Genomic DNA, 24,916 nt, shown 5'->3' on the forward strand with positions numbered 1-24,916 from the left:
GTCGGAGTAGACCTGTTGGAGTTAGAGTGGACCTGTTGGAGTTGGAATGGACCTGTTGGAGTAGACCTGTTGGAGTTAGAGTAGACCTGCTGGAGTTAGAGTAGACCTGTTGGAGTTGGAATGGACCTGTTGGAGTAGACCTGTTGGAGTTAGAGTAGACCTGTTGGAGTTAGAGTAGGCCTGTCGGAGTTGGAGTAGACCTGCTGGAGTTGGAGTAGACCTGTTGGAGTCGGAGTAGACCTGTTGGAGTCGAAGTAGACCTGTTGGAGTCGGAGTAGACCTGTTGGAGTCGGAGCAGGCCTGTTGGAGTCGGAGTAGACCTGTTGGAGTCGAAGTAGACCTGTTGGAGTCGGAGTAGACCTGTTGGAGTTGGAGTAGACCTGTTGGAGTTAGAGTAGACCTGTTGGAGGTGGAGTAGAGTAGACCTGTTGAAGTTGGAGTAGACCTGTTGGAGTTAGAGAAGACCTGTTGAAGTTGGAGTAGACCTGTTGGAGTTGGAGTAGACCTGTTGGAGTTAGAGTAGACCTGTTGGAGTTGGAGTAGACCTGTTGGAGTCAGAGTAGACCTGTTGGAGTCGGAGTAGACCTGTTGGAGTTAGAGTAGACCTGTTGGAGTCGGAGTAGACCTGTTGGAGTCGGAGTAGACCTGTTGGAGTTAGAGTAGACCTGTTGGAGGCGGAGTAGACCTGTTGGAGTCGGAGTAGACCTGTTGGAGGCGGAGTAGACCTGTTGGAGTTAGAGTAGACCTGTTGGAGTTGGAGTAGACCTGTTGGAGGCGGAGTAGACCTGTTGGAGTCGGAGTAGACCTGTTGGAGTCGGGGCAGACCTGTTGGAGTCGGAGTAGACCTGTTGGAGATAGAGTGGACCTGTTGGAGTTGGAATGGACCTGTTGGAGTAGACCTGTTGGAGTTAGAGTAGACCTGTTGGAGTTAGAGTAGACCTGTTGGAGTTGGAATGGACCTGTTGGAGTAGACCTGTTGGAGTTAGAGTAGACCTGTTGGAGTTAGAGTAGACTTGTTGGAGTTAGAGTAGACCTGTTGGAGTTGGAGTAGACTTGTTGGAGTTGGAGTAGACCTGTTGGAATTAGAGTAGACCTGTTGGAGTTAGAGTAGACCTGTTGGAGTTAGAGTAGACCTGTTGGAGTTAGAGTAGGCCTGTTGGAGTTAGAGTAGACCTGTTGGAGTTAGAGTAGACCTGTTGGAGTTAGAGTAGACCTGTTGGAGTTGGAATGGACCTGTTGGAGTAGACCTGTTGGAGTTAGAGTAGACCTGTTGGAGTTAGAGTAGACTTGTTGGAGTTAGAGTAGACCTGTTGGAGTTGGAGTAGACTTGTTGGAGTTGGAGTAGACCTGTTGGAATTAGAGTAGACCTGTTGGAGTTAGAGTAGACCTGTTGGAGTTAGAGTAGACCTGTTGGAGTTAGAGTAGGCCTGTTGGAGTTAGAGTAGACCTGTTGGAGTTAGAGTAGACCTGTTGGAGTTAGAGTAGACCTGTTGGAGTTGGAGTAGACCTGTTGGAGTTGGAGTAGACTTGTTGGAGTTGGAGTAGACCTGTTGGAGTTGGAGTAGACCTGGTCAAGAGTGTCATTTCCCCTTGTGGGAAAACTCAGGTTTGGTGTTCCTGGTTGTACAGTCTCGGCTGATTGGCCTGTCAACCAGTGGTCGGTGTTTGGCTCCGCTGGTGTTGCTGCCAGTTCCCTTCTGTGCTCTGCTCATGTATGATCCACGTGCCTACTCATCTTAGCTGCTATGATGCCTGATAGGAGCTTCCATGTGGAGCTAGGCATGTTATGACTTTATGTCTTATACTACTGCAGGAGTGTCAAACATGCAGCCTGGGGGCCAAATGCAGCCGGCCAAAGGGTCCAGTCCAGCCCCTGGGATGAATTTGTGAAATGGAAAAATTACACTAAGAAATTAACAATCATTTAGTTCAGGTTCCACATTCAGACCAATTCAATCTCATAATAACCCATAAATACTCACAACCCAAATTTTTCTCTTTGTAAATGTAAATACAACCTGAAATGTCTTAAGAGAAGTGCAATTTTAATAATATTCCACCTTTAACTAAATATTTTGTGTATCTGTAAATCCACTGTGATCTGGAAGATGTAATGTACATGTGGAAATGATAAACTAAAGCGTAATAATGTTAATGTTCCACTGAAGATACTGAAAATCAATGGAATTTAAATAGTTTTAACACAGGTTCCACATGCAGACCAATTCAATCTAAAGTGGGTCAGACCAGTAAAATACTATCATTATAATAGTATCAGAATATCAGAATTTTTCTGTTTGTTTTAGTGTAATAAAAGCAAATTTACATGAAAACATTTACATTTGCAAACTATATTTTAGCAAAAAAAAAAAGTGAATAATCTGAATAACTGTGAACAATCTGAAATGTCTTAAAAGAAGTAAGTGTAATTTTACCATTTTTTTTGGTGTATTTGTAAATCCACAGAGATCTGTAAGTTATAATGTACATGTGGAAATGATAAACTAAAGCATAATATTGTTAAAATTAAAAAAAAAAATCAGTTTGTTCATGTTATTCACTTTGTTTGAAAGGATAGTTTGTAGATGTAAACCTTTTCATAATGTAAACTTACTTTTTATCGCTCTAAAACAGAGGAAATTTTGGAGTTGACATTATTTCTATATTATTCTGTTATTATTTCACTGGTTCGGCCCACTGCAGATCAAATTTAGCTGAATGTGGAACTGAACTAAAATGAGTTTGACAGACCTGTACTACTGTAATATAACTGTGGGCTCTTCATATGCTCTTATTAGGAATAATCAAACGCTGAGACAAGGCTGTAATTCGGGTCAAGTCTTAACTTTGGCTCACACTCATTACAACACTATACAACTAACCTTATACCATGGCTCCACCTTGTGGTGGGAGTGCCAACACCAATGACACACAGTTATCACTCATTGCAATACACCACATCCCTCTTTTCCAAGATGAGTTATACCTCATGACTGGATAACATCAGTTTTAGTAAACAACTGTAGTGTCTGAACATCCAACTAAAAGCATTCAAATGTAATAGCTCAAAATTACATCTAAGCCTGTTGTTAATATTATTGTTCAAAACATTTAGACATTTCTGCAAACATTTCCACTTTCCATATTCTCTTCTTTCCACCAGTTTTAACCATATAACAACAGAATCTTGAATCTAGATTGAAATATTTTTTATTATCATCTATTTTTAACTTTATAGCAACACAAACTCCAGAAATTATTCACAGAAAACTGTCATTTTTTGTGGATTAACATAATCATTGTACAAGACAAACCAGAGAAACACGGTGTGCTCTGCCTTTAAGCAGAACAAATCAGTTACACTGGACTGTTTATCAGGCCATGGTTGCATGGAATGGACGCCAGGGTTTTTGTTGTTGGAAAATAATAGAAAATGTTTTCAAAAGAAATTAAAACTTTTTTGTTTACACATCAGGCATGAAATGGAATGAGTATTGCTAATATCGAAAGATGTCTTATGATTTGTATCAGACAGCTGGTTGGTGAAGGAGTGCGAATGTATAGTACTTATTTTGTTTATTTATTTTAATTGCATTGGGCTGTTGTATATGTCCTGTGTGTGTGTGTGTGTGTGTGTGTGTGAATGGTGTGAGATTAATGTAAAATAATTAAAATTGCAATGTAATGTAGAGGAGACCCCAGGAAGAATAGCAGCTGAATCATCAGTTGCTAATGGGGATCTTAATAAATGAAATGAAATAGTGCAATGACATCATCGACCACCAACATAAGTCCATATGCTCAGTCATTGTATCTGACAGGGCGTCTCACTGCTCTGCCACTTCTGGTGTAGTATGAAGGTGTAATATCCATACCTGTCCTGCAGGAGACTTCTGTGGTGGTGAGCCATGTGATGGTGGGACAGCTGGCTCAGGGATCAGAGGAGGTCTTTCCCCTGAGTCTGGCTGCTCATCCAGGGAAAAGTCTTTGAACAAACTTGGGTGGATTTTCCTTCGATGACGCCTGTTCCTCCTGAATATGTTTCCTGCTGGTGTTTGCAGGGTATAGGAGCGTGGTTCTTCTCTCCAATGGACGATAACAGCAGGCATCCAACCACGCCACAATTGCATGTGAGCAGTTTGTTTAAACAGAATACCAGTTTACCCTCTTGTTAATGTTGCACTTCATGTGGAATTTTTTTGTAGTTATTTTTCTGCAGAATGTGAACTGACAGAACTGTGATTAGATTTTTGTTGTTTGTTCAAAACTACCTTTCAGGGAAAAGTGCAATACTAATGTTTAAAATACATTTAGTAATATTAATAATTTATTTTATTTTCTATTTGATTTATAGCAGCAGAATTATATTTCTCCTGTTTTCCTATATTCTGTTGTCTCCAAAAATTGGGGGAAAAATGTTCAAAAATTCATAAATGCATTAAAGACATTTTGACTTTCTCCCCATACCGAACCAGAAAAAAAACGAACTGCGGCTTTCACAACCGAAAACATACCGAAACGAAAATTTTGTGTACCGTTACAGGCCTAATAACAATGTCTCTGTGGATTCTGATGTTGTGTCGCATTGACCAGTAGCTGTAGAGTGCTCTGTTCAAGCCTTTCTTTTTTGCAGGCCAACCATTCATGTGTCTGTTGTACACAGCTCGTAGCGCACTGTCACCTGCAGTGGCTGCTTTTAGTTGGCTCAGTGCTTAAAGTGTCTGTGGCCTCCGAGGTGTATACAACTTGTTGCATGTGTTTTCATTATCATTAGTCTATAAGTACAATATAAGTACTTATCAGTGGCGGCTGCTCGTCTTTCAGACAGGGGAAGCTCATTGTTGGCTTACATCAAAAAAAAAAAAAAATTGTCAAGTTATTTAAACATACATTTGGCCCTCCGTTCCTTTTTAAGAAAATGGCCAGTGACCTTATCGTACCAAGTAGGCGTCTTTTCCAGGGACTGGACCAGTGTCCTCTCAATGTCCAGCAGAGCTGGGCTGCCTAGATTGCCTTGGCCCATTGTGTTGTGGGTGTAAGACTTCAGCCTTTTTAAACAAGAGATGCTCCTTTCACTCCGACCTAGCCGACAGTTTGATTGATTTAACTATCTACAAAACGATATTAAACTCGAACAAGAAATGATTAAATTATGTAACTGAAATAAGAAAACGCTGAAATTATGTTAAATTGAAACAAGTACAATGAGTGTGTTTTATTTACAGTGCAAGAAATGAACGAGTAATTTCGTAGTGGTTTCTCTCTGATTTCACAGCAGAATGTGAGGCGGTATTAAACTGAACTGTGTCAGTGAAGGAGTAGATCTCAAACTAGCTGTCAGTCAAATGGGATTCAGCCTTTCGACTGATCCTCCAATCAGCACGTGGGATTCTGGCATCCAGCCGAGCTCCGCCCAAAGCTCCGTTCACCCCCAGAGACGCCCGGTGTCCGCGGGCGGGACAACATCGTGGTATTTATCCAATTACCGTCCAGTTTTGAGGCAATGAAAAAAACTGTTCCACTCAGTCCCATTGAAGCCCAGAGACGCCCGGTGTCTACAGACAAATGCACTGAGCAGAGATCGAATGAGAAAACAGCGCAACAGGAATATATGAGAAGTGAACAACATCGAATCCATTGATTTGTGATAAAGCTGATTCTGAACGAACTCATCTTTGAGATGAATGTGTTCTAACACATTTGTAGTCAATGAAATGCCAACACAACCGAACATATTTAACCATTTAATTTTCGTAATTTTAGGGGAAGCCAGGCTTCCCTTGCAGTCTGTGAGAAATCGCCACTGGTACTTATATTATACCTATAGTCTATAAGCATATAGAATTTCTGCCTGAACACTTTCTTCCTTGGTACAAACATTGTCTTCTGTACCATCTCATGCGGCAAAGACCACCTTTGCATCATTGGCTCCTATGGGCATAAAAGGAGAGACTCTCATGGTGTGACCCCCATCTTCTCCTGACCTCAACCTTATTCAGAACCTTTGGAGCATCCTCTATGAAAGGAATCTACAAAGGTGGGAGGCAGTTCACATCAAAACAGCAGCTCTGGGAGACTAGTCTAACAAGAAATTCAGGCAGAAATTCTATCAAGACTCACAGGATCAATGGATGCAAGAATTGTGAAGGTGATATCAAAGAAGGGGTCCTATGTTAACATCTAACTTGGCCTGTTAAGATATTTTTATTTGAAATAGCTTTTAATTTCTGTAAATGTGACCTCCTAATACAGCAAATTTAACAATTGATAATTTTCAGTTACTTACAGCCCAAAAATGCATTGAAACTCTGTTTTACATAATATTTTGGAAGAGTACATTTAGAGTATCTTAAATAAAAAAAAATACTGTTATTATTGGAAGGATTGTTTAGTAAGAACTTGAATTATACTCAAATGCTGAATTACTTGAAATTATACTGACTGTCATTTGCATAGAGTATTTAAGAAAATCTGACAAAAATTTAATTTGCATAATAATTTGGAACACGGTGTAGAGACATTTCATAGAGGTTGTTTTTATTTTGAACTCTTGTAAGTCTTCTTAATCTTGTTCTGTGTGCTGCATTTTGGCAAACTGAAGTCAAGTAAAAGTGAAATATAATCTAATCTTCTTGTGTAAAGATCTTTGCTACCTGCCCGTATTTGATTTTATTTAACTCACTTCAATTCAATTCAACTTTATTTATACGGCACATTTCATGTGCAAGGCAGACTCAGTGTGCTTCACAACAGGTATATAACATAAAATATGGAGATGAAAACAAACAACAGTCAAATAAACAGTAGAAGAAGGGAATGGATTAATGTCCCGGGCATCCCCCGTCCTTAGACCCTCCTTCTATTTTGTAAAGAGGATGACACTTGTAGACATATACAAAATTTTATTTATAGGCATGTTACAGCTCTTCACACCTCATAACCAGGACAAAACTGACATTCAATGGTAACACCAGAACTGTGCTGATGTAAAGTAAGCAATGTGCATTCACTGGACTCATCTTAACAGCATTTGATTGTCATTTAATTGCAGTTTGTAAGAATTACTTTGCTAAAATTCTGCAGTTTTGTATGCAAACCATTTCATTTTGATAGAGTGCATATTATGAAAGGTGTGAAAGTGTCTGGTAATGTGTTCACTTAACCCAAAGCTGACTTGGTCTCATTTGCCTTAACATCATAAGCCATGTGGAAATGCTAAAAAACATTCTATTATTTGAAAGGGTATAAAAAGTTACTTGTCTATTTACAAAATTCAAGTTAATTTTGTACAAAATAAAAGTGCATCAAATGTCTAAAGATCATCCTGCTTGTTTTTCAGGAAAGTCAAGATGTGAACACCGAAGAGAGGATGCATGTTTAGAAGATCAAGATAAGTCTCTGCAGGTCGAAAACATCATGAATGTCCGTAATACTCTGGTGATTTTTGTTCAGTTTTGTTTCTTTATAAATTAATATGAATTGAATTTAATATACAGTAAAATAACTTTGCACGTGGGTGGCGAGTCACCCTTGAGGTTTTTCATGTATTTCAAAATGTACGATAAGACTTAAATAAATACGAAGAGACAAAAGAGAGAACGGCTAATGGCTGAAACTCTTGGAGCAGATCAACTGGAAACAAATCTGGACCACCAGAATAAGCACCGGAGCTCCAGCCTGAAGCAAAGACGCTGAGAGCGTGGTGATGTAAGGACGACATGAAGGGCAGTGGAATACATGGACAAAGAAGGCCCTAATGTCGTAACAGTGCAGGAATGCGAAGTGAATGTGACAGTGCTGAGTCTTGGGGGGGTCAGGGGTCGTGGTGTGGGACGGATCCAGTGAAAAAGCTTTGCCTCAGCGGTCATGCGGAGCGGCCTATGCTGTGCCACTGTGCTGCTGGGATGGATGGGGACATGGGTGGGGGGCGGGGGGTGTCGGGCAGACAGATGGGTGAGTTGGTCCCTGAGTGTCGGGTCCCCTGTGGAAAAGGTGTCTGATGGGGGCCCTCAGCCTACGTTACCGTTCTTCGGCCACTTTACCGTTGGCCTCGTGCTCGTCTTCATCTCTCCTCTTCTGCCTCCGGAAGAAGCCGAGCTGAGCAGAGAAGAAACAGACATTATTATTTTTGATACTCACTGAAAAAAGATCGAAAATAGAAGGATTCTGTTGTCATTTCATGATCTAAGGCAGTGGTCCCCAACCCCTGGTCCCTGGTCCGTGGATCATTTGGTACTGGGCCGTAAAGAAAAAAAAAAACAAATGTGGTTTATATTAAAGCAATTTTTTTCCATTAGTCTCACGGAGATTTTATTTTGAAAAGTGACTGTTTCCACCCTCGCCTCATGACCGCTAGACTCAGGTACCATTTCATGAATCAGTAGAAACACAAGCTAAAGAAATGAGCCAAAAACAAAATTCAGTGAAGAACTTTTTTGGGAAGAAACAAGGAAATGATGAGGCTGCAGAAGGGTCACAGACCGCCTGCAAACAGAAAGATGCATTTAGAAGGAAATATATATAAATTCCTGCCTCAGTTCCAGGTTCATCCAACAGGTGACACACAAGCGCCTCAAACCTGCTGCGACACATCAATCCATATTTGCGACAACTTCAAACCTCTGTGCATTCTGGATTCAAGTCAAAGCAGAATATGCGGATATCACCACAAAAGCCCTGAAAGTCCTTTTTCCATTTCCAACCTCATATCTTTGTGTGTCTTGGTTTTCTGGATGACAGTTACACAGTAGTAGACTGGATCTACAGAACACACCTGGACTGTGTCTCCCATCAGCCCCAGATGGGACCATCTAGTTCCAGTGAAACCAGTCCAGGGTTCCACTGGTTCTGCATTAGGGTGAGTTGATATTCTACTGTAGAATCAGTGGAATTGCCTGATATACAGTGTAAGTGTTTCAGATCACATGCTCTGAACTGACAAAGGGTTTTGTTATTGGAACCCCCACACCGCAGAAAATTTTCATGCATGAAACCGGTCCGTAGTACAAAAAAGGTTAGGGACCACTGATCTAAGGTAGTAGTTCCCAATGGTTTTTTTGTGTGTCTATGTGTGTGTGTGTGTGTGTGTGTGTATATATATATCTATATCTATATACATATACATATATATATATATATATATATATATATATATATATATATATATATATATATATATACACACACACACACACACACACACACAGGGTGGGGAAGCAAAATTTACAATATTTTGAGGCAGGGATTGAAAGACAGTGTATGACCAGTTAGTTTATTGAGAGTCATGAGAATTTATTTGCCACAAGAAAATTGACATAATAGAAAATGTTTTTATTCTATGTGTCCTCCTTCTTTCTCAATAACTGCCTTCACACGCTTCCTGAAACTTGTGCAAGTGTTTCTCAAATATTCGGGTGACAACTTCTCCCATTCTTCTTTAATAGTATCTTCCAGACTTTCTCGTAATAGTTTTGCTCATAGTCATTCTCTTCTTTCCATTATAAACAGTCTTTATGGACACTCCAACTATTTTTGAAATCTCCTTTGGTGTGACGAGTGCATTCAGCAAATCACACACTCTTTGATTTTTGCTTCCCCACCCTGTATATATCTATCTATCTATCTATCTATCTATCTATCTATCTATCTATCTATCTATCTATCTATATATCTATATATCTATATCTATATATATGTATATATATATATATATATATATATATATATATATATATATATATATATATAAAACAATCAACAGGCCTAATTCTTTTTTAGGTTGACAGCAGGCCTTATTACACGTCAAACAGTTGAACATTGATCTTTAAAGGTGCTGTCTGTAGGATTGTGGCCCAAACTGGTACTGCAATCACATTCAAATACTGTAGAGTGTGGTATCCTCTGCCCTCCCCCAGACTAGGGGTTGACAGATCCAGTATGAGCGTCTACTACTAGTGTTTCCACTAATCCTTGCCACCACACCATAAATTTCATACAAAAAAATCATCACCAGACTTATTCTACATGAGTCTAATATATAATAGAACAGGACAAATGTCCTGCCCACTCCAATGAAAGTTTACACAGATTCAGGAGATAGAGAAAAGGAAATGAGCCTTAAGTTTACCTTTTACTTCTGCCAAGTACAAGCAGCACAGATCGCTATTGTACACCCCCCCCCCCCCCCATGGTATTATAAGAAACTGGCTCACCCCCCCCACCCCTTCGGATTACACACTGCTACATGAAGAGGTCACTTCCACAGAAAACACTGAACTACAAGGAGCTGCCATGGACAGAGACAAGTCCTACAGCGGTATCCGGTCTGTTCAGCGGTACCTGGTCTGTTCACCAGTCCTACAGTGGTACCCGGTCTCTTCACCAGTCCCGGACCGGCAGTCTCTTCACCTGGGCCAGGAGAAGAGACTGCAGCCCAGCCCCGGTAGAAGACACCTCCGGTCTGGGACCGGGTGCAGGGACCGCCAGTCTGGGACTGGGTGCAGAAATAATTACTAATTAATAAACTAGAAGCACTCGGAGAGCGCAGACCTCTGCCAAGGCTGATCAGTGGCCCCCCCCGTGGGCCCCCCTACGCCAAGGAGGTTATGTTTTTGCCAGGGTTTGTTTGTCTGTCTGTCTGTCTGTTTGTTTGTTTGTCTGTCCGTTAGTGTGCAACATAACTCAAAAAGTTATGGGCAGATTTTGATGAAATTTTCTGGTCTGCGCCCCCCCCGTGGGCCCCCCCACCCCCGATCACCACCAAAATTTAATCATTTCTTCCTTATCCCATTTCCAACAAACCCTGAAAATTTCATCAAAATCTGTCCATAACTTTTTGAGTTATGTTGCACACTAACGGACAGACAAACAAACAAACAAACAAACAAACAAACAAACAGATAAACAAACCCTGGCAAAAACATAACCTCCTTGGTGGAGGTAATGACTAGATATACTAAAATGTCAACTAAATATCCATCTGAATTAAATAACAACTACCTTCTAATTAGCTAAACAATAATAAAATGAGCTTATTCAACAATTGTTTAGATTGTGTTCTTTTTATTAAGTTCAGATAATCATGACAGATATTTCTTTTTTGGCAATATATCAAATTTTATATGGAAAATAACAAATTGTATCTGTGTCCGAGAAATCACTTTCAACTAAGTTCCCCATTACAAAAACACCTCTGAAGGAAGTGTGTTCATTCCAAATCACATGACCTGCTCCACATGATGTCATTTCCTCCAGAACACTGGAAAGACTCTAAGATATGCTCTTTCTCCTAGTTCTCAGTTATTTAATATAAAGTAGTGTGTGAGTCAAGTGTGTATTTATCACACTCTTATGTCAACAGTAGTACTACAATATCTTTATAAAAAACTTTCAATTTCAATTTTACTCAAATGTACATATGATATTTAGAAGAATCTTTCTGTAAAAATGCCATGTGGTGTTATGGTTATGTTGATTTCCCACCTGAAAGCAGCACAATGTCAACTATACCGTTCAACTATGTTACCCTGTAAAGGTAACTCAAAAAGTCCCTCATTTATTCCACGTCCTTCTATTGAGCTCAGTCCTTGTCAGTGTATTTTAACCTTGGATACTGCCTCAACTGAAATAAACACAAATGAGAAAATCTTTGATTTTCTGTGATACTGGGTATGATTATCAAATTTAAATTATTGATCAGATAAGGTCCAATCATCTATTTCAAGTTATCTTAATAATGTTTTCAGACTACGCTAACATTTCATGATTAGAATCATAGAATTTTGAAGAGGCTGTTCTTTCTTTATTTTGATCCATCTGAACTAATTTTTGTTTGCATTTTTTGGTTTATATTTTGTCCCATCTCTTGATCTTATTGTTTTGTATAAAACACTTTTCTTCCTTTTTGGTTAGTTATAATAAAATTAAAATGAAATGACTGAAAGAAGGTTGCAGAGAAATATACATCTATGTACATAAGAGAAAAAAAAAAAATCACACAGAGTCAGTTCAATAAAATACTCAATATTTCATTTCTTATCCCCTTTCATTTCCTTTAAAAGTTGCAAAACACATAACTTTGCTTCGGGTGCATGTTCTTTGTATGATGGGAACCCTAAATCTTCATGTAAACACAAACAGTCCCTCCTCAAAGCATGACCCTAGAGAAAAGCATGACTACCCATACATTTGTTCTGCCTGGAGTCAGACTGGGTTTATCTGGAAATGACCTCCAGGTGGACTGGGAATGTGAAGCTGCATTTATTAACACTCATACAGTATAGATGGACAGTTATCTCTGCAGCTAGAGTCACATGTTCCAAATGATTTCTTACTTTGTGTCTTTACTACAAGTAAACACCGGACAATGTGTAATTCTTTCTGCGATATAGGGCACAAATACACTCAAGGAAAAAAGAAACGCATCATTTTCATTTCTCGATTTTTTCAGAAATATGACAGTTATTGCAAAATTGCAAACTACAATGAGTTCAGTACTATTCTGAGTCAAAATTAAATGATTGTTTTCCTGGTTCTGGTTGATTGATTTTGATTAGCAATAAGAACTGTAGTTTTGTATTCCTCAACCATGTCTGCTCATGAGTGAAACTCAGAGATGAATTGGACCTCTCCTCAATTGTGCACAACCATTCCCTATAAAAAGACACCAAAATGGAGCAAAAACACATTTGTCCATAATGCCACGACTACTTGCAGTAGTAGTTTCGACTAGCCCTAGATGAAAAGTGTCACGAGATAACTTTTGTTATGATTTGGCACTATAAAAATAAAATTTGATTGATTGACTGATTTCTTTTCTTTAAGGCAATCTCATCATCCATCGTCAGCTTCGAAAATAAACACTGTTCCACTGTGACAGGAGTTAAAAGTGAATAAATATGCCATAAATGTGACATGTAAAATTATCAGACATGTCTTATGTGCAAATGTGAGTAAAAAAATTGTCACAAATGCATGAAATGTTGGCTTCAGAAATTGCTTATTTCTGAAGCCAATATTTCATGTGTTTTTGACAGATTTTTTACTCATATTTGCACATAAGACATGTCTGAATTATATTTAGTATTTAGATCACAGGTGACAAACATGCATCCTGGGGGCCAAAACTGGCCCACCAAAGGTACCAATCTGGCCCGAGGGATGAATTTGCAAAGTGCAAGTTAGGGCATCAAACTCAAAAATAATATCATAATAACCTATAAATAATGACTACACCAATTTTTTCTCTTTGATTTAGTGCAAAAAAACATTCAATTATGAAAATGTTTACATTAAGAAACTATCCTTTAACAATAAAATATGAATAACCTGAACAAAATGAACAAAATTAAGTGCAATTTTAACAATTTTCTGCCTGTTACTAAATGTTTTGTGCATATGTTTAAATGATAAGTCGAGGCATAATATTGATAAAATTGTACTTATATTTCTCAACAAATTTCATTTTTTTCCCAGGTCATTCACATCCTTTTTGTTTGGATAGTTTGTAAATGTAAATATTGGTGTAATTGAACATTATTTTTTGCACTAAAACAATTTGGAGTTGTCATTATTTATTGGTTATCACGCTATTATTTTACTGGTCCGGCCCACTTCAGATTAAATTGGGCTGAATGTGGCCCCCCGGAAGAAAATGAGTTTGACACCCCTGATTTAGATTAATGATGTCAATACTCTCAATAAAAACATTAATTTGATGGTGAAAAGCAGTCTTGAAACAGGGCATCAACTCAACAAAGTTCAATCGTGTTGAAATGCTGCACAAAACCTTAAGTCTAGATAATAATTCCCAGATGTGCACTTAATGCTAGTAATTCAATATCTGTTTTCCTATTCACATCTCAACAACTTACCTTCCAAAGAGCAAGGCTGAGTAGCGCTAACAACAGGAGCCCCCCCAGCGTACTCCCCACAATAATCCAAGTAGGGATTCGGTAATCTCCCTCCTTTCTGATCTCCACTATTATCTGTGGGGAAAAAAACAAGATGACATTTGAATTTGTTATACTCCTGTATTGAACACAGGCAGGTACTCAGTAGGATAATGTTGAGGTTATTTCTTCAATTCATTCAAGTACAAAATACAGTATAATAAGTAAACATGTGCATGCCACTACTAGTTTAGTGTATCTGTATGACAGTGGAGTGAAACACAAGAGGACAAAGCTGTACTGACAATAGAATACAGCACATTTACAGCTATGTTAGATGTCGTAAATGGAAATTATGGTAAATACAATGGGGGAAAAAGGATTGAACACATCAACATTTTGTCCAGTAAATATATTTCCAATGAGCCTATTCAAGTAAAATTTTCACTAAAAAAGGCAAGGAACCAGATGAAAACCATAACTAATAAGGAGGCAACTCTACCTCTAATCTGTGCTAATTAATGTCAGTTGGGTTAAAATACACTGATGGGCTGTAAAAGGTTTTTTGTTACCAAGGTGCCACACAAGAAACATCTAATGATGGGAAAATGGCTACAGCAGGGGTGTCAAACTCATGTTAGTTCAGTTCCACATTCAGCCTAATATGATCTAAAGTGGGCCGGACCAGTAAAATAATATAAATAATAGGATAAGAACGTTTGAGTGAAAAAAGTAAATTCCGTAATGAAAGTGTTTACATCTACGAATTGTACTTGAAGATAACATGAACAAATATGAACAACCTGAAAATTCTTTAGTAAAATAAGTGCAATGTTAACAATATTAGGCCTTAGTTTATCATTTATACATGTGAATCACAACTTACAGATCACAGTGGATCTACAAATACACAAAACATTAAACAACAGGCAGAATATTATTAAAATTCCACATACTTCTCTTAAGACACTTCAGAAATTCACATTTTTGTAAAAGGCTAGTCTGTAAATGTAAACATTTTAGTGTAATTTTACTTTTTTTACACTAAACCAAAGAGATAAATTTACAGTTTTCATTATTTATAGTTTATTATGACAGTATTTTACTGGTCTGATCCACTTTAGACTGAAATGACCTAAAAGGATTTGAACATCTGTGACTGTTAATATCTTCAGTGTAATTTTTACATTTCACAAATTCATCCCAGGGGCCGGATTGAACCCTTTGACAAGCCGGATTTGGCCCCCGGGCCACATGTTTGACACCTGTGGGCTACAGACATATTTCACAACTTGTGACTCTTCCTGTAAATACCACTGGGGGATCATCCGTATCGACTGTTTGTCCTAAAAGTCACAAGAAGTTGTTAAATGAGGTCATCACCTAATTTACAAAATTGTAAATGTTTTAACCATAACATTTTTAAACTTCAGTCTATATTAATAACCTCAATGGACCAAAAAGAGACAGTAGGGAAAACTGTTAATGTCAGTGGGAGTGATTTATATTCAGTGCAGGGATTTGTTTTAATCTATCTATCTATCTATCTATCTATCTATCTATCTATCTATCTATCTATCTATCTATCTATCTATCTATCTATCTATCTATCTATCTATCTATCTATCTATCTATCTATCTATCTATCTATCTATCTATCTATCCATCCATCCATCCATCCATCCATCCATCCATCCATCCATCCATCCATTTCAATGCACTGAAGCTCAAATGAAAAGACACTGCGTGGCTGCTCATATGGTCCAGTAGATGGCAGCAGAGTTTATCCTCTGAAACCACAGTTGTGCATGTAGTGCCACTGGTCCTTTCGGTCCCTGAGCACCACGCAGCACATGTTCTCCAATACCAACCTATAGCGTTTGATTCTGCACTGATCTACGTAACTCTGCACTCACCCTGACTCATACTACTGTTTTACAGTCAAGTAGGTGGTAAGCATGTTCTTTATGAAGTTCTCTACTAAATATAATTTAGCCAACAGTGGATTTAACTCTGTAAGTCCTTTAAAACATATGCAGATCTACAAAAGTGACTCTCCACACATGCAAAAGGTCAGACACCAGAGGCAAAATCCGAACAAACCATGACTGTTTTCTGAACGTAATAACGAAAGCCTGGGTCAGAGGCAGTTTACAGCTTCAGTTGTTATTGACTCACATGTCTGACAGGCCTTTCTTCATGTAGAAACATGGGGCTGGAGGAGGGGAGCTCCACTGACGCACTGCTCACCAGCTCCAGGATTTTAAACTTCAGCTGGATGAGAAATCAAAAACATGCTGCTGTTTCTCACAAACACATCACAAAGTCTAAAGACTACAAATCTGTCAGCACTACAGCATCTAAGGAGACCAACTGGCTGCATGTGTGTGTATGCCTGTCTGGATTTACTGAACTCTATACTCACTGCATGGAGGGAATCTATTCGAAGAGCTCCTGTGAGTCTGACGGCAATGTCTCTGTAGGACGCCACATTGACTGTGCACTGAATGGGTAGAGTTAGGGTGTTGGAACGGTTCTGGAAGATGACACCACATGTCAGCAAAAAAACAAAACAAAAAAATGGTTAAAAGTTAAACAACTCTACTGTAGAAAAGCGTTTATTTGGTTTGAACTTTACCAATCGGGAAAAGCGGGACAGGTCTTCAGGGGATGCCCTGCTCTGGGCCACGTGCTGAGGTGGTAAACAGTGTGTACCGTCTCTCTGAGGGTAGAGATTATGATTAAGAGATACGATAAAATATGATGAAATGATGATGATGAAATTCTTTATTCAGTCATCACATAATAATCCAACCAGTGTCCACACTCCAAACATTACCAACAGGTTAATGACTGAACAGGCCCAGGCAGAAGCAGAATGCTTCTATTAATGCCTGTCCTACAGAACACATTCAGTTACCCAGCATTCAATATAAGAAAAAGAAAAAAACAACAATGCATACAACCAAACAAACAAGCAAAAACATAAAAAAGTGAAACTAAACCAGAAAAATAGAAAACTTAACCAACCAAATCAATGGTAATTTAATGTAGAATCAAAAATAAATTATTTACCTATTACTTATTAGATCTTAACAATTGTATCCTTCAAAAATTGCCTACATACCATTTTTTTAAAAATCAAAAATGGACTACACATTCTTAAAACCATGCTGGCCTCATTCCATAGTATAACTCCAACAACAGATATATATACATCTTCTTTTAGTCTCTTTTTTAGCTTTTTGTTCAACAAATTTACAAACATCTTGCAAATCGTATTTAGACTCATGTGTTGAGAAGAACCTTTGTACACACACAGGGAGTCACTTTAATTTGGTTTTATACATTATTTGCATTATTTTATAGTAAACCAAATCATTAAATTTCATAATATGGGATTTCATAAACAATTCATTAGTATGTTCATAGTAACCGGCCTTATTAATAATACGTATGGCTGGTTTTTGTAGGAGGACTATAGTATTTACAGTTATTTTATCTGTCCAGCCCCACACTCCCACACAATATAACATAGAAGGAAGTAGAAGTGAACAGTAAATTATATGAAGTGCCTTGTGGTTGAGTATATTTCTGGACTTAGAAAAGATTGCCATTGACTTTGCAATCTTTCCTTTTTTATATCTAATATGTGGTTTCCATGTTAATTTGTGATCAGTAACATAACATATGACTTTACTGATCCCACTGTAGGGAAATTACAGTGTTTACAGCAGCAACATACCAAAAAGTGTAGAAAGACGGGCAGGAACATTCAAAGTGAAACAGGAAATATAAAGACAATCTGCTACTTCTATTACTTGTTCTGTACATACATACATATTATTTACATATTTACAATATAGTTGTACTTGATGTTGGTATTGATGTGATATGAGGGGATTTACTGTGAACTGTTCCATATTCTGATGGCTGTGCGAAGGAATGACCAGCGGTATCACTCCCTCTTGCATTGGGGGGGTAACAATTGTCACACAGTACTTTTATCACTTCAGAAAAAGAGTTGAGTTATTTTTGGATAAGTGAAAGAGAAATGGAAATAAATTAAAATGGCATTATTACAGATGCAGCTATTAAAACCTTTCTTTTCAGATATTCTACCGCCAACAGTATGTTATACAAGTCTAATACACGTATTCTTATAAAATGTGTTTGAAATATAAAATCTGCAGTCACATTATCTAGAGCAGGGGTCGCAGGACGCCAGCGGGGGGTTGCAAGATGATTTTCCAAAACCTCTTGATGGGATCCCTGAGGTGGTTAAGACTGTTTAAGGGCAGTGTTGTTGCACCTGTACTTTGAGGGATGGACATTGATATGATGTGTTTCAAGATGTGTAGGAAGGGCTTTTACTTTGAAAGAGCAAAGATTTCATTGAAACGACATGAACAACAGCTTGACAGTGACAGTCAGTTAAGGAATTGTTGGGTCTACAGCAGTGGTTTCCAACCTTTTTTGGATCATGACCCCATTTTAACATCACAGATTTCTGGCGACCCCAGACACTCAAAACATAATTTTTTTTTGCTAAAATTAATTTGTTTTGATCATGTAATAGTTTGCTAAACTATGTTGCAAATAAATGTTCATTTTAGAGGACATTTAGTCTATATAATGTATATTATTGTGGACGGAGGCAGTAAAGCCAGGTGTAGATTACTGCACAGAGGGAGAATTGGATTTTCCTTGGTCAGGATATGTACAGTCAGTCCAGCTGTGATTTACAAGGCTGACAATTAATACTGAACAAACAAGAACTGAAATTATGAATTATGAAAGAGCTGCAGCATCTGAAACCGACCACAATGAACATTTGACAGATAAACAGAACCACAGTGCTGCAGTTTTAGACTCACAGTTTGTCATGTCTGTTATGTATTGGGATTGTCTCTCTCAACTCATCACATATTTTTTATTAGTAAGTTGGGGTTTTTGTTTTTTGTTTTTTACATTTTTATCAATTACTAAAAATTTCAGGTGACCCCATTTGAATTCCAGGCGACCCCATGTGGGATCCCAACCCCAAGGTTGAAAAACACTGGTCTACAGGTTTGACTAATGGTGTTACATTAATAAAAATAAAAATTAACATAAAAAGGCCAATAAACTGTCAGTCTGCCCCAGGGCAGCTGTGGCTACAAATGTAGTTTACCACCACCAGAGTGTGAATGTGAGAGCGAATGAAAAATGGGTCAATAATGTAAAGCACTTTGGGTGTCTAGAAAAGCGCTATATAAATCCAATCCATTATTATCATTATTTGAACGTTGTAAAACAGACACATTAACCTAAATAAACACGAACATAACCCCCAACCCCCCCTTGAACCCCTGCACATAAAAGAGAACACAATGAATAATATGTCAAGGACCCACAATGCAACTGATACAAGTATCATTGTGTGACTCCTGTGCGCACGTTTTTTTTTTTTTTTTAATGTTTCAGTCACTTCAGGGATAGTGGGGATTGCCAGTCTCTGACACTATTATTTTGGGGGTCGTGAGTTTAAAAGTTTGGGAACCCTGATCTAGGGCATCAGGGGGCCAGGGATGCTGCAGGGCTGGGATAAATTATGATTAGTTGCATTAGGGGTTAAAGAAGCGGACATTGGGCTTTTCTGAATCAGGTTGGTAGACATTTGTTGTGTTTCCCGTCTTATCTTTCTTGTCCCTGATTTCTGTCACTTGATTTGAACTAATGTCCTATCGTTAAAAAAGCATACAAATATGCACAGTGTTATAAAAAAACACCCTTCCACAATAGCCTTATCTCCATAAAATGTAATGAAATGAGTTTTAAAGTGACCTCAGCTGAAAAAAAAAAAAAAAAATTACAGGTTTCCATTGACTGGTTTATTGCAAATAAACTACGCTGTGCAATGTCCTCAGAAGGTACATCTCAATGTAATAACAAGTAGAAGTAGATTGTTCTGCTGCCATTTTCCTAAATGGCTGTGATGTTTTGTTCACGGGTAAGATCTGAGAAATCATCCAGTATCCTTATCAGTACCAGACATATTGTCACACTTTGATGATGAATCTCTTGGAAGATGCCGTATCAGCTGATCAGTTAAAATGAATTAAATGTTCCCTGTGTCTGGATTTATTGTACAATTTTTCAAAAATGACAAAAATACGTCAAACAAAAGAAAAAAACTAGTGAGTAACAATGTATTCGTCGCCTCAGTGCTGATGCTTGGTGACTAATCAGTACAACCATAGTTCACATCTAAATGTATTTTTCCCCAGACAGCCATACAGCTAGTTTCCAATGACTTCCCATGAGGTGAAATAATTAATGATAGGCCAATTACATGACACAAAAAAACTAAATAGAAAAAGAGTGTGTAGAGAAACTGAAAAGAGCTCTCATTTGAGGTAAAGTGCATATGTTTGCATTGTGGATTGAGTGGATCTGTAGGTATGTGGGTTTCTCTATTTCTTCTTCAACAATACAACTATTTACTCTAGTAACATGTTTTTACATTTTCTAAAGAACCACAAGACTGGGTGCTGAGGGAGGACAGCATCTGCAAGCAGTTCAGAAAACAAATCTGTTCCCAGCATTTGCACGGTCACTGTTCAGCAGTGGACTCTACTGCAGAGACTTTGGAAAAGCAGCCACAGCAAGCACCCGTGTTTAGCTGGGTTACATAAGAGTGTATGCTTATAAAAATCAGTTTGTATCGTGTGGATTTAATTTCAGGGAGTGTTTGTGTAGTTTTAAGTGGTCTGTCTCATGTGCATTAGTAATGACTGCACTTTGTGTGTTTTGAGTTTTGTAGAGCTGAAACGATTAATCAAATAATCTATTCAAATTGATTAAAAATATTATTTGATCATGATTTTTTCCGTCCACTGTTACCAAGTGTTTGCACCAGGAGGATTCTGTAGGTGCATGTGAATTGGCTTAAGAGTCTGATTTAGATGAGTTCTAAATGGAAAGTGTCTTGAGAAAACTGTTGTTATGATGTGGCGTGATATAAATAAATTTTGATTGACTGATTGATGGATTTTCCTGAATTGAAACTTCCTTTCTTTAATTTCACTGCTGCTAAACATTGGTTCCGCTGTTCTGTTTCACACAGATGCTTTTTGTGATGCAGGATCAACACACAGTTGTATGTTATGCTGCCTTCATGTGCTGTTGAGAAGATGGGCCTTTCCACTTGTGAATTCCAAATTACATTTGCGTCGGTGTTAATTTTGTCGCCCATTTTTCTATTTAGTCTTAGTCTTGTGTCAAAGTTCCTTATTAGTCTTGGTCATGTTTAGTCATTCACATATCACTGTTTGTTAGTCATGCTTTAGTTGACTAAAAGTCTCAACATTTTAGTCTAGTTTTAGTCAAAACATTTTACTCTTTTTAAATTTTTTACTTCAGGGATGTTTTTTGTTTATCATTCCAGTTGAATTGTTTCACAGATAAAATATTGATTAAATGTCATAATAACCTGGAAAAAAACCCCAAACATCTTGAATGAATTGAATGAATAAATCGTCAATGCAGCTTTGCTAAAAGTGTCTGGTTTGTTGATTCAGTACACATTTCCAAATGATGCACTTGTTCTGACAAAATTTTATTTAGAATCAGCAACCAAATTTACAAAAAGAAACTAAAAAACTGTTGTTAAATAGTACAACTCTTATAGCTACAGACTCTTATAGCTGAGCAGACACAGGTTAAAATAGAATCAAAACTACTGTAGACCTCAAATACAACCCATCTACATGTTGGGTTCAGTTCTGTGCTTGAGATTACAATAGAACAAATGCAATTTGGTTCTGAACAGAAATAATGTATCACAAAACTAGAATAGACCCATTGTTAAGAAAAATTCATTTCGAGATGGAGGTCTAGAAAAAAACATGTGTCCCTGAATTAAGTTTTTTTTTTTTTAAAGAGAATACATAAACACACCAATAAAAAAAAACAGTTGTGAGCAGTTATCATCAGACCTGGCCGGCGGCTCAGAACCAGGCAGAGCCCCTCAGACCTCGGATCCAGTTCAGACTAAGGCCATGAACTCCCAGTTACATCTCTCTCTCTCTCTCTCTCTCTCTCTCTCTCTCTCTCTCTCTCTCTCTCAAGTCACTCAGTCCGCACAGGAAACCGAAACTGTCTCTGTCTGGACAGGGGGGATGTTGCATTTCCTCTCATGTAGACAAAAATGAGGAGGGAGTTTTTGTTTAGTTTTTATTTCATGCAAAACATTTTCATCTCCTTTTTATTCATCAACGATAAGGCGCACTAACACAGTCTTAGTCAGTATTTTAGAACATCGGTGCAGTCTCGTCATCGTATTGTCTCCGTCATGGGAAAAAGGGTCGTTGATGAACATATTTTGTCTCGTCTCGTGTGACGAAATTAATACTAATTTGCGTTGTGTTCAAGTGCTTTTGTTATTGTAGCAAAATGAAAAATGGCTGACACAATTTATTGTGATCTGCTACTTGGGTAAAACAGTTTTTGCAAATTGTGCACACTACAAATGTGCAAAATCATCAGCTAACAGTAGCAGAATGTTGATAAAAGCACTGTTTGTCGCTGGCCATGAATCCCTCGTTGCTCTCTGCCATGTTGAAAAGGTCAAAGGTCATTGCCACCTCATGGATTCAAAATTTTTTGCCCCAGTTCTTCGGTGGAAAATACGGCTATAGGTGAGGGGGCGTTCATGTGCAATTTTTGAGTTCATAACTAGTGTTATTATTATTATATATATTATATTGTGGTATTATTTGCCATAATTCTATAGCACGTGAAGGCAGCATCAGTTCCATGTTCAGTTGTTAGTAAACTGGATCCAAATGTGTTTAAGACTGCAGTGCACATATTGTTTGTTGATGTCACTGGACTTGTTGGTGTTTATATCTATAGAGATTTTTGTATATACTTTTATACCCTTGTTATTGTTGTTGTTATTTCTATAAAGATTTTTTTTATATATCCTTTCACTTTTATACTGTTTGTGGTTGTTGTGGAATGAAGGACAAGACATGTCTGTTTCATATTTGTACTATTTTTATCACCTATTCAAATAATCATTTAATTGAATCAAAAGATTAATTGATGACAAAATAACAGATAGCTGCAGCTCTGGAGTTTTGTGAAAATAGAATTTTGGTACACAAACTGTACTGGAACAGTTCAACATCATGGAAAACGCTTGTTTACTTCTTCATGTTCAGCTCTTTATCTTGTGCTATAATGTCACTGTAATGTAATTTTTGCATACAATAAAAATATTTCTTCATATAATCACAAGTACCAGAACGAGTACTATTAAATGAGGGTTTTTTTGTTTAGTTTTTATACCTTTTGAAAAGTGTGCTATAAATCATACAGATTTACTCAGAGGTGTTCGACTCACCTGGTCAATATAGAAATTAGATATCTGCAGGAGTTGGTTTCCATTTTTTGTCATTTCTGGGATCTCAATGCTGAGCTGTAGATCCTTTACTGGAAAGTAGCCGAGGTTCTGGATCTGAGTGAATGTGTAATAAATGATTAGGTGTGAAGTGAACTTGGTGTTTTCTCAAACAGTGAATCACAGTCAGGGTGGACATAAAGCTGCCGGTTCTGACCTGGAAAGTGAAGTTGAAAGGCGGCCCGATAATTCCAGGCTCCTCCAGTGACAGGTCGGATTTGATCTCATATCGAGTTGGGTTGGAATTCCTTTTTAAAATGAAAAATGAAAATGAATAAGTAACATAGAAAACAATTTAGTTTCATTTATCTGAATTTCACAGTGTATGTTGTGAAGTTAAGTGTCCCAATAAAACAGGGACCCTCTGACAGAAAATCCAGTGTTTTCCAGGTGCTATCAAAAAACACACTTATAGTAAATTTTTCTCTGTGATTGGTAAGATATTGAGAAAATGACAAACCTGGTAAAGAGAAGATCTGCTTCGTATTGTAATGAATAATAGATATCATTGAAATTATCAGCAGTGCTCAGTTCCTCCCCATCACTGTTAAAAGAAGGAAACAAAAAATGTGACTGTCACCTCACACAAACACAAACCACTGATGAATTCACCTCAGTTCCAAGTTCGGATGATATATCAAGTTCAGCTTGGTGTACGTGGGTTAAAAGAATATCATAGCTGACCTAAAGCACCAAGGTAATGTACTCTGACCCAGGGGCGGACTGGCCATCAGGAGTTTTCCCAGTGGGCCGCTGGGTCAGTGGGCCAGTGTGGCAGGTGAGAGGAAAAACAAAAGCAAAACAAAAAAAAAAAAAAAAAAAAAAAAAACTGATGTTGCCAGTGCCTTGACGGCCCACAACAAGGTGAGTATTGGTGCAGTTGGGTCAGCAGCCGGCCTTTCATATGGTTTCAGGTGTTATGTAGACTAGTTTTATGGGTGAGAGGCCAGATAACTTTGGGCCACGTCATGTGGGTGTGTCACACCCTTTTCCCCCTTTCACTTGGCGTTTGGGCTGTCTCAGTCAATCACAGCCGAGAGCCGTGGCCTCATCATCTCAATCCATCAGTGGGGCGCATGATTGACAGATAAAAAATGGAGAAGAAATGAAAAGGAAAATCAGAGAGAAAAAGAGGCGAGTATGAAGATAATTTGTGTCTTTCTTATGCAAGCACAGAAGAAAAAAAGGCAAACAAAAAATCGTTTTGAAAAAAAAAAAATCAAGATTTGAAAACAAAAATGAAGGTGTCATAATTTTTAAGCTTAACAAAATCGATTGTGTTCTCAGTTTCTTTCATTTCAAATCTGAAACTTCTGCTTGCATGCCAAAATGTTTTGTCATTTTAAAAGTTTTGTTTGCAGGTCCAAAGGTTTTGCACTTCTAAATCTTTTGCAAATCAAAAAGTTTTGCTTGCAAGTTCAAGTGGCACTTACCAACTTACTTACATTTGTGAGTAGAAGAGTTTTGCGTGTCCAAATCTTTTGCGAAGAAAAAACTTTTTGTGAGTTCAACTGAACGTGATGGGTGGGATCTACACGAGTAGAAGGGGTGGATTTCTATTGGTCGCTTGCTTCAGATT

General features: G+C 37.9%; 1 protein-coding gene across 1 annotated transcript in view; it reads right to left on the reverse strand.

The window, feature by feature from the left end:
- Positions 1-6,895: 6,895 nt before the first annotated feature.
- Positions 6,896-24,916, reverse strand: part of itga11a (integrin, alpha 11a) — a 166,976-nt gene continuing 148,955 nt past the window's right edge. Inside the window, exons 23-30 of the mRNA XM_030128769.1 lie at positions 23,798-23,881; positions 23,495-23,585; positions 23,281-23,394; positions 16,528-16,611; positions 16,315-16,425; positions 16,068-16,163; positions 13,872-13,985; positions 6,896-8,097 (exon numbers count right to left, since the gene is read on the reverse strand). Coding sequence (XP_029984629.1) covers positions 8,020-8,097; positions 13,872-13,985; positions 16,068-16,163; positions 16,315-16,425; positions 16,528-16,611; positions 23,281-23,394; positions 23,495-23,585; positions 23,798-23,881 — 772 coding nt within the window. The 3' untranslated portion in view covers positions 6,896-8,019. The remainder of the gene's footprint in view (positions 8,098-13,871; positions 13,986-16,067; positions 16,164-16,314; positions 16,426-16,527; positions 16,612-23,280; positions 23,395-23,494; positions 23,586-23,797; positions 23,882-24,916) is intronic.

Source organism: Sphaeramia orbicularis, chromosome 3, assembly GCF_902148855.1.
Source record: "Sphaeramia orbicularis chromosome 3, fSphaOr1.1, whole genome shotgun sequence".
Taxonomy (NCBI): Eukaryota; Metazoa; Chordata; class Actinopteri; order Kurtiformes; family Apogonidae; genus Sphaeramia; species Sphaeramia orbicularis.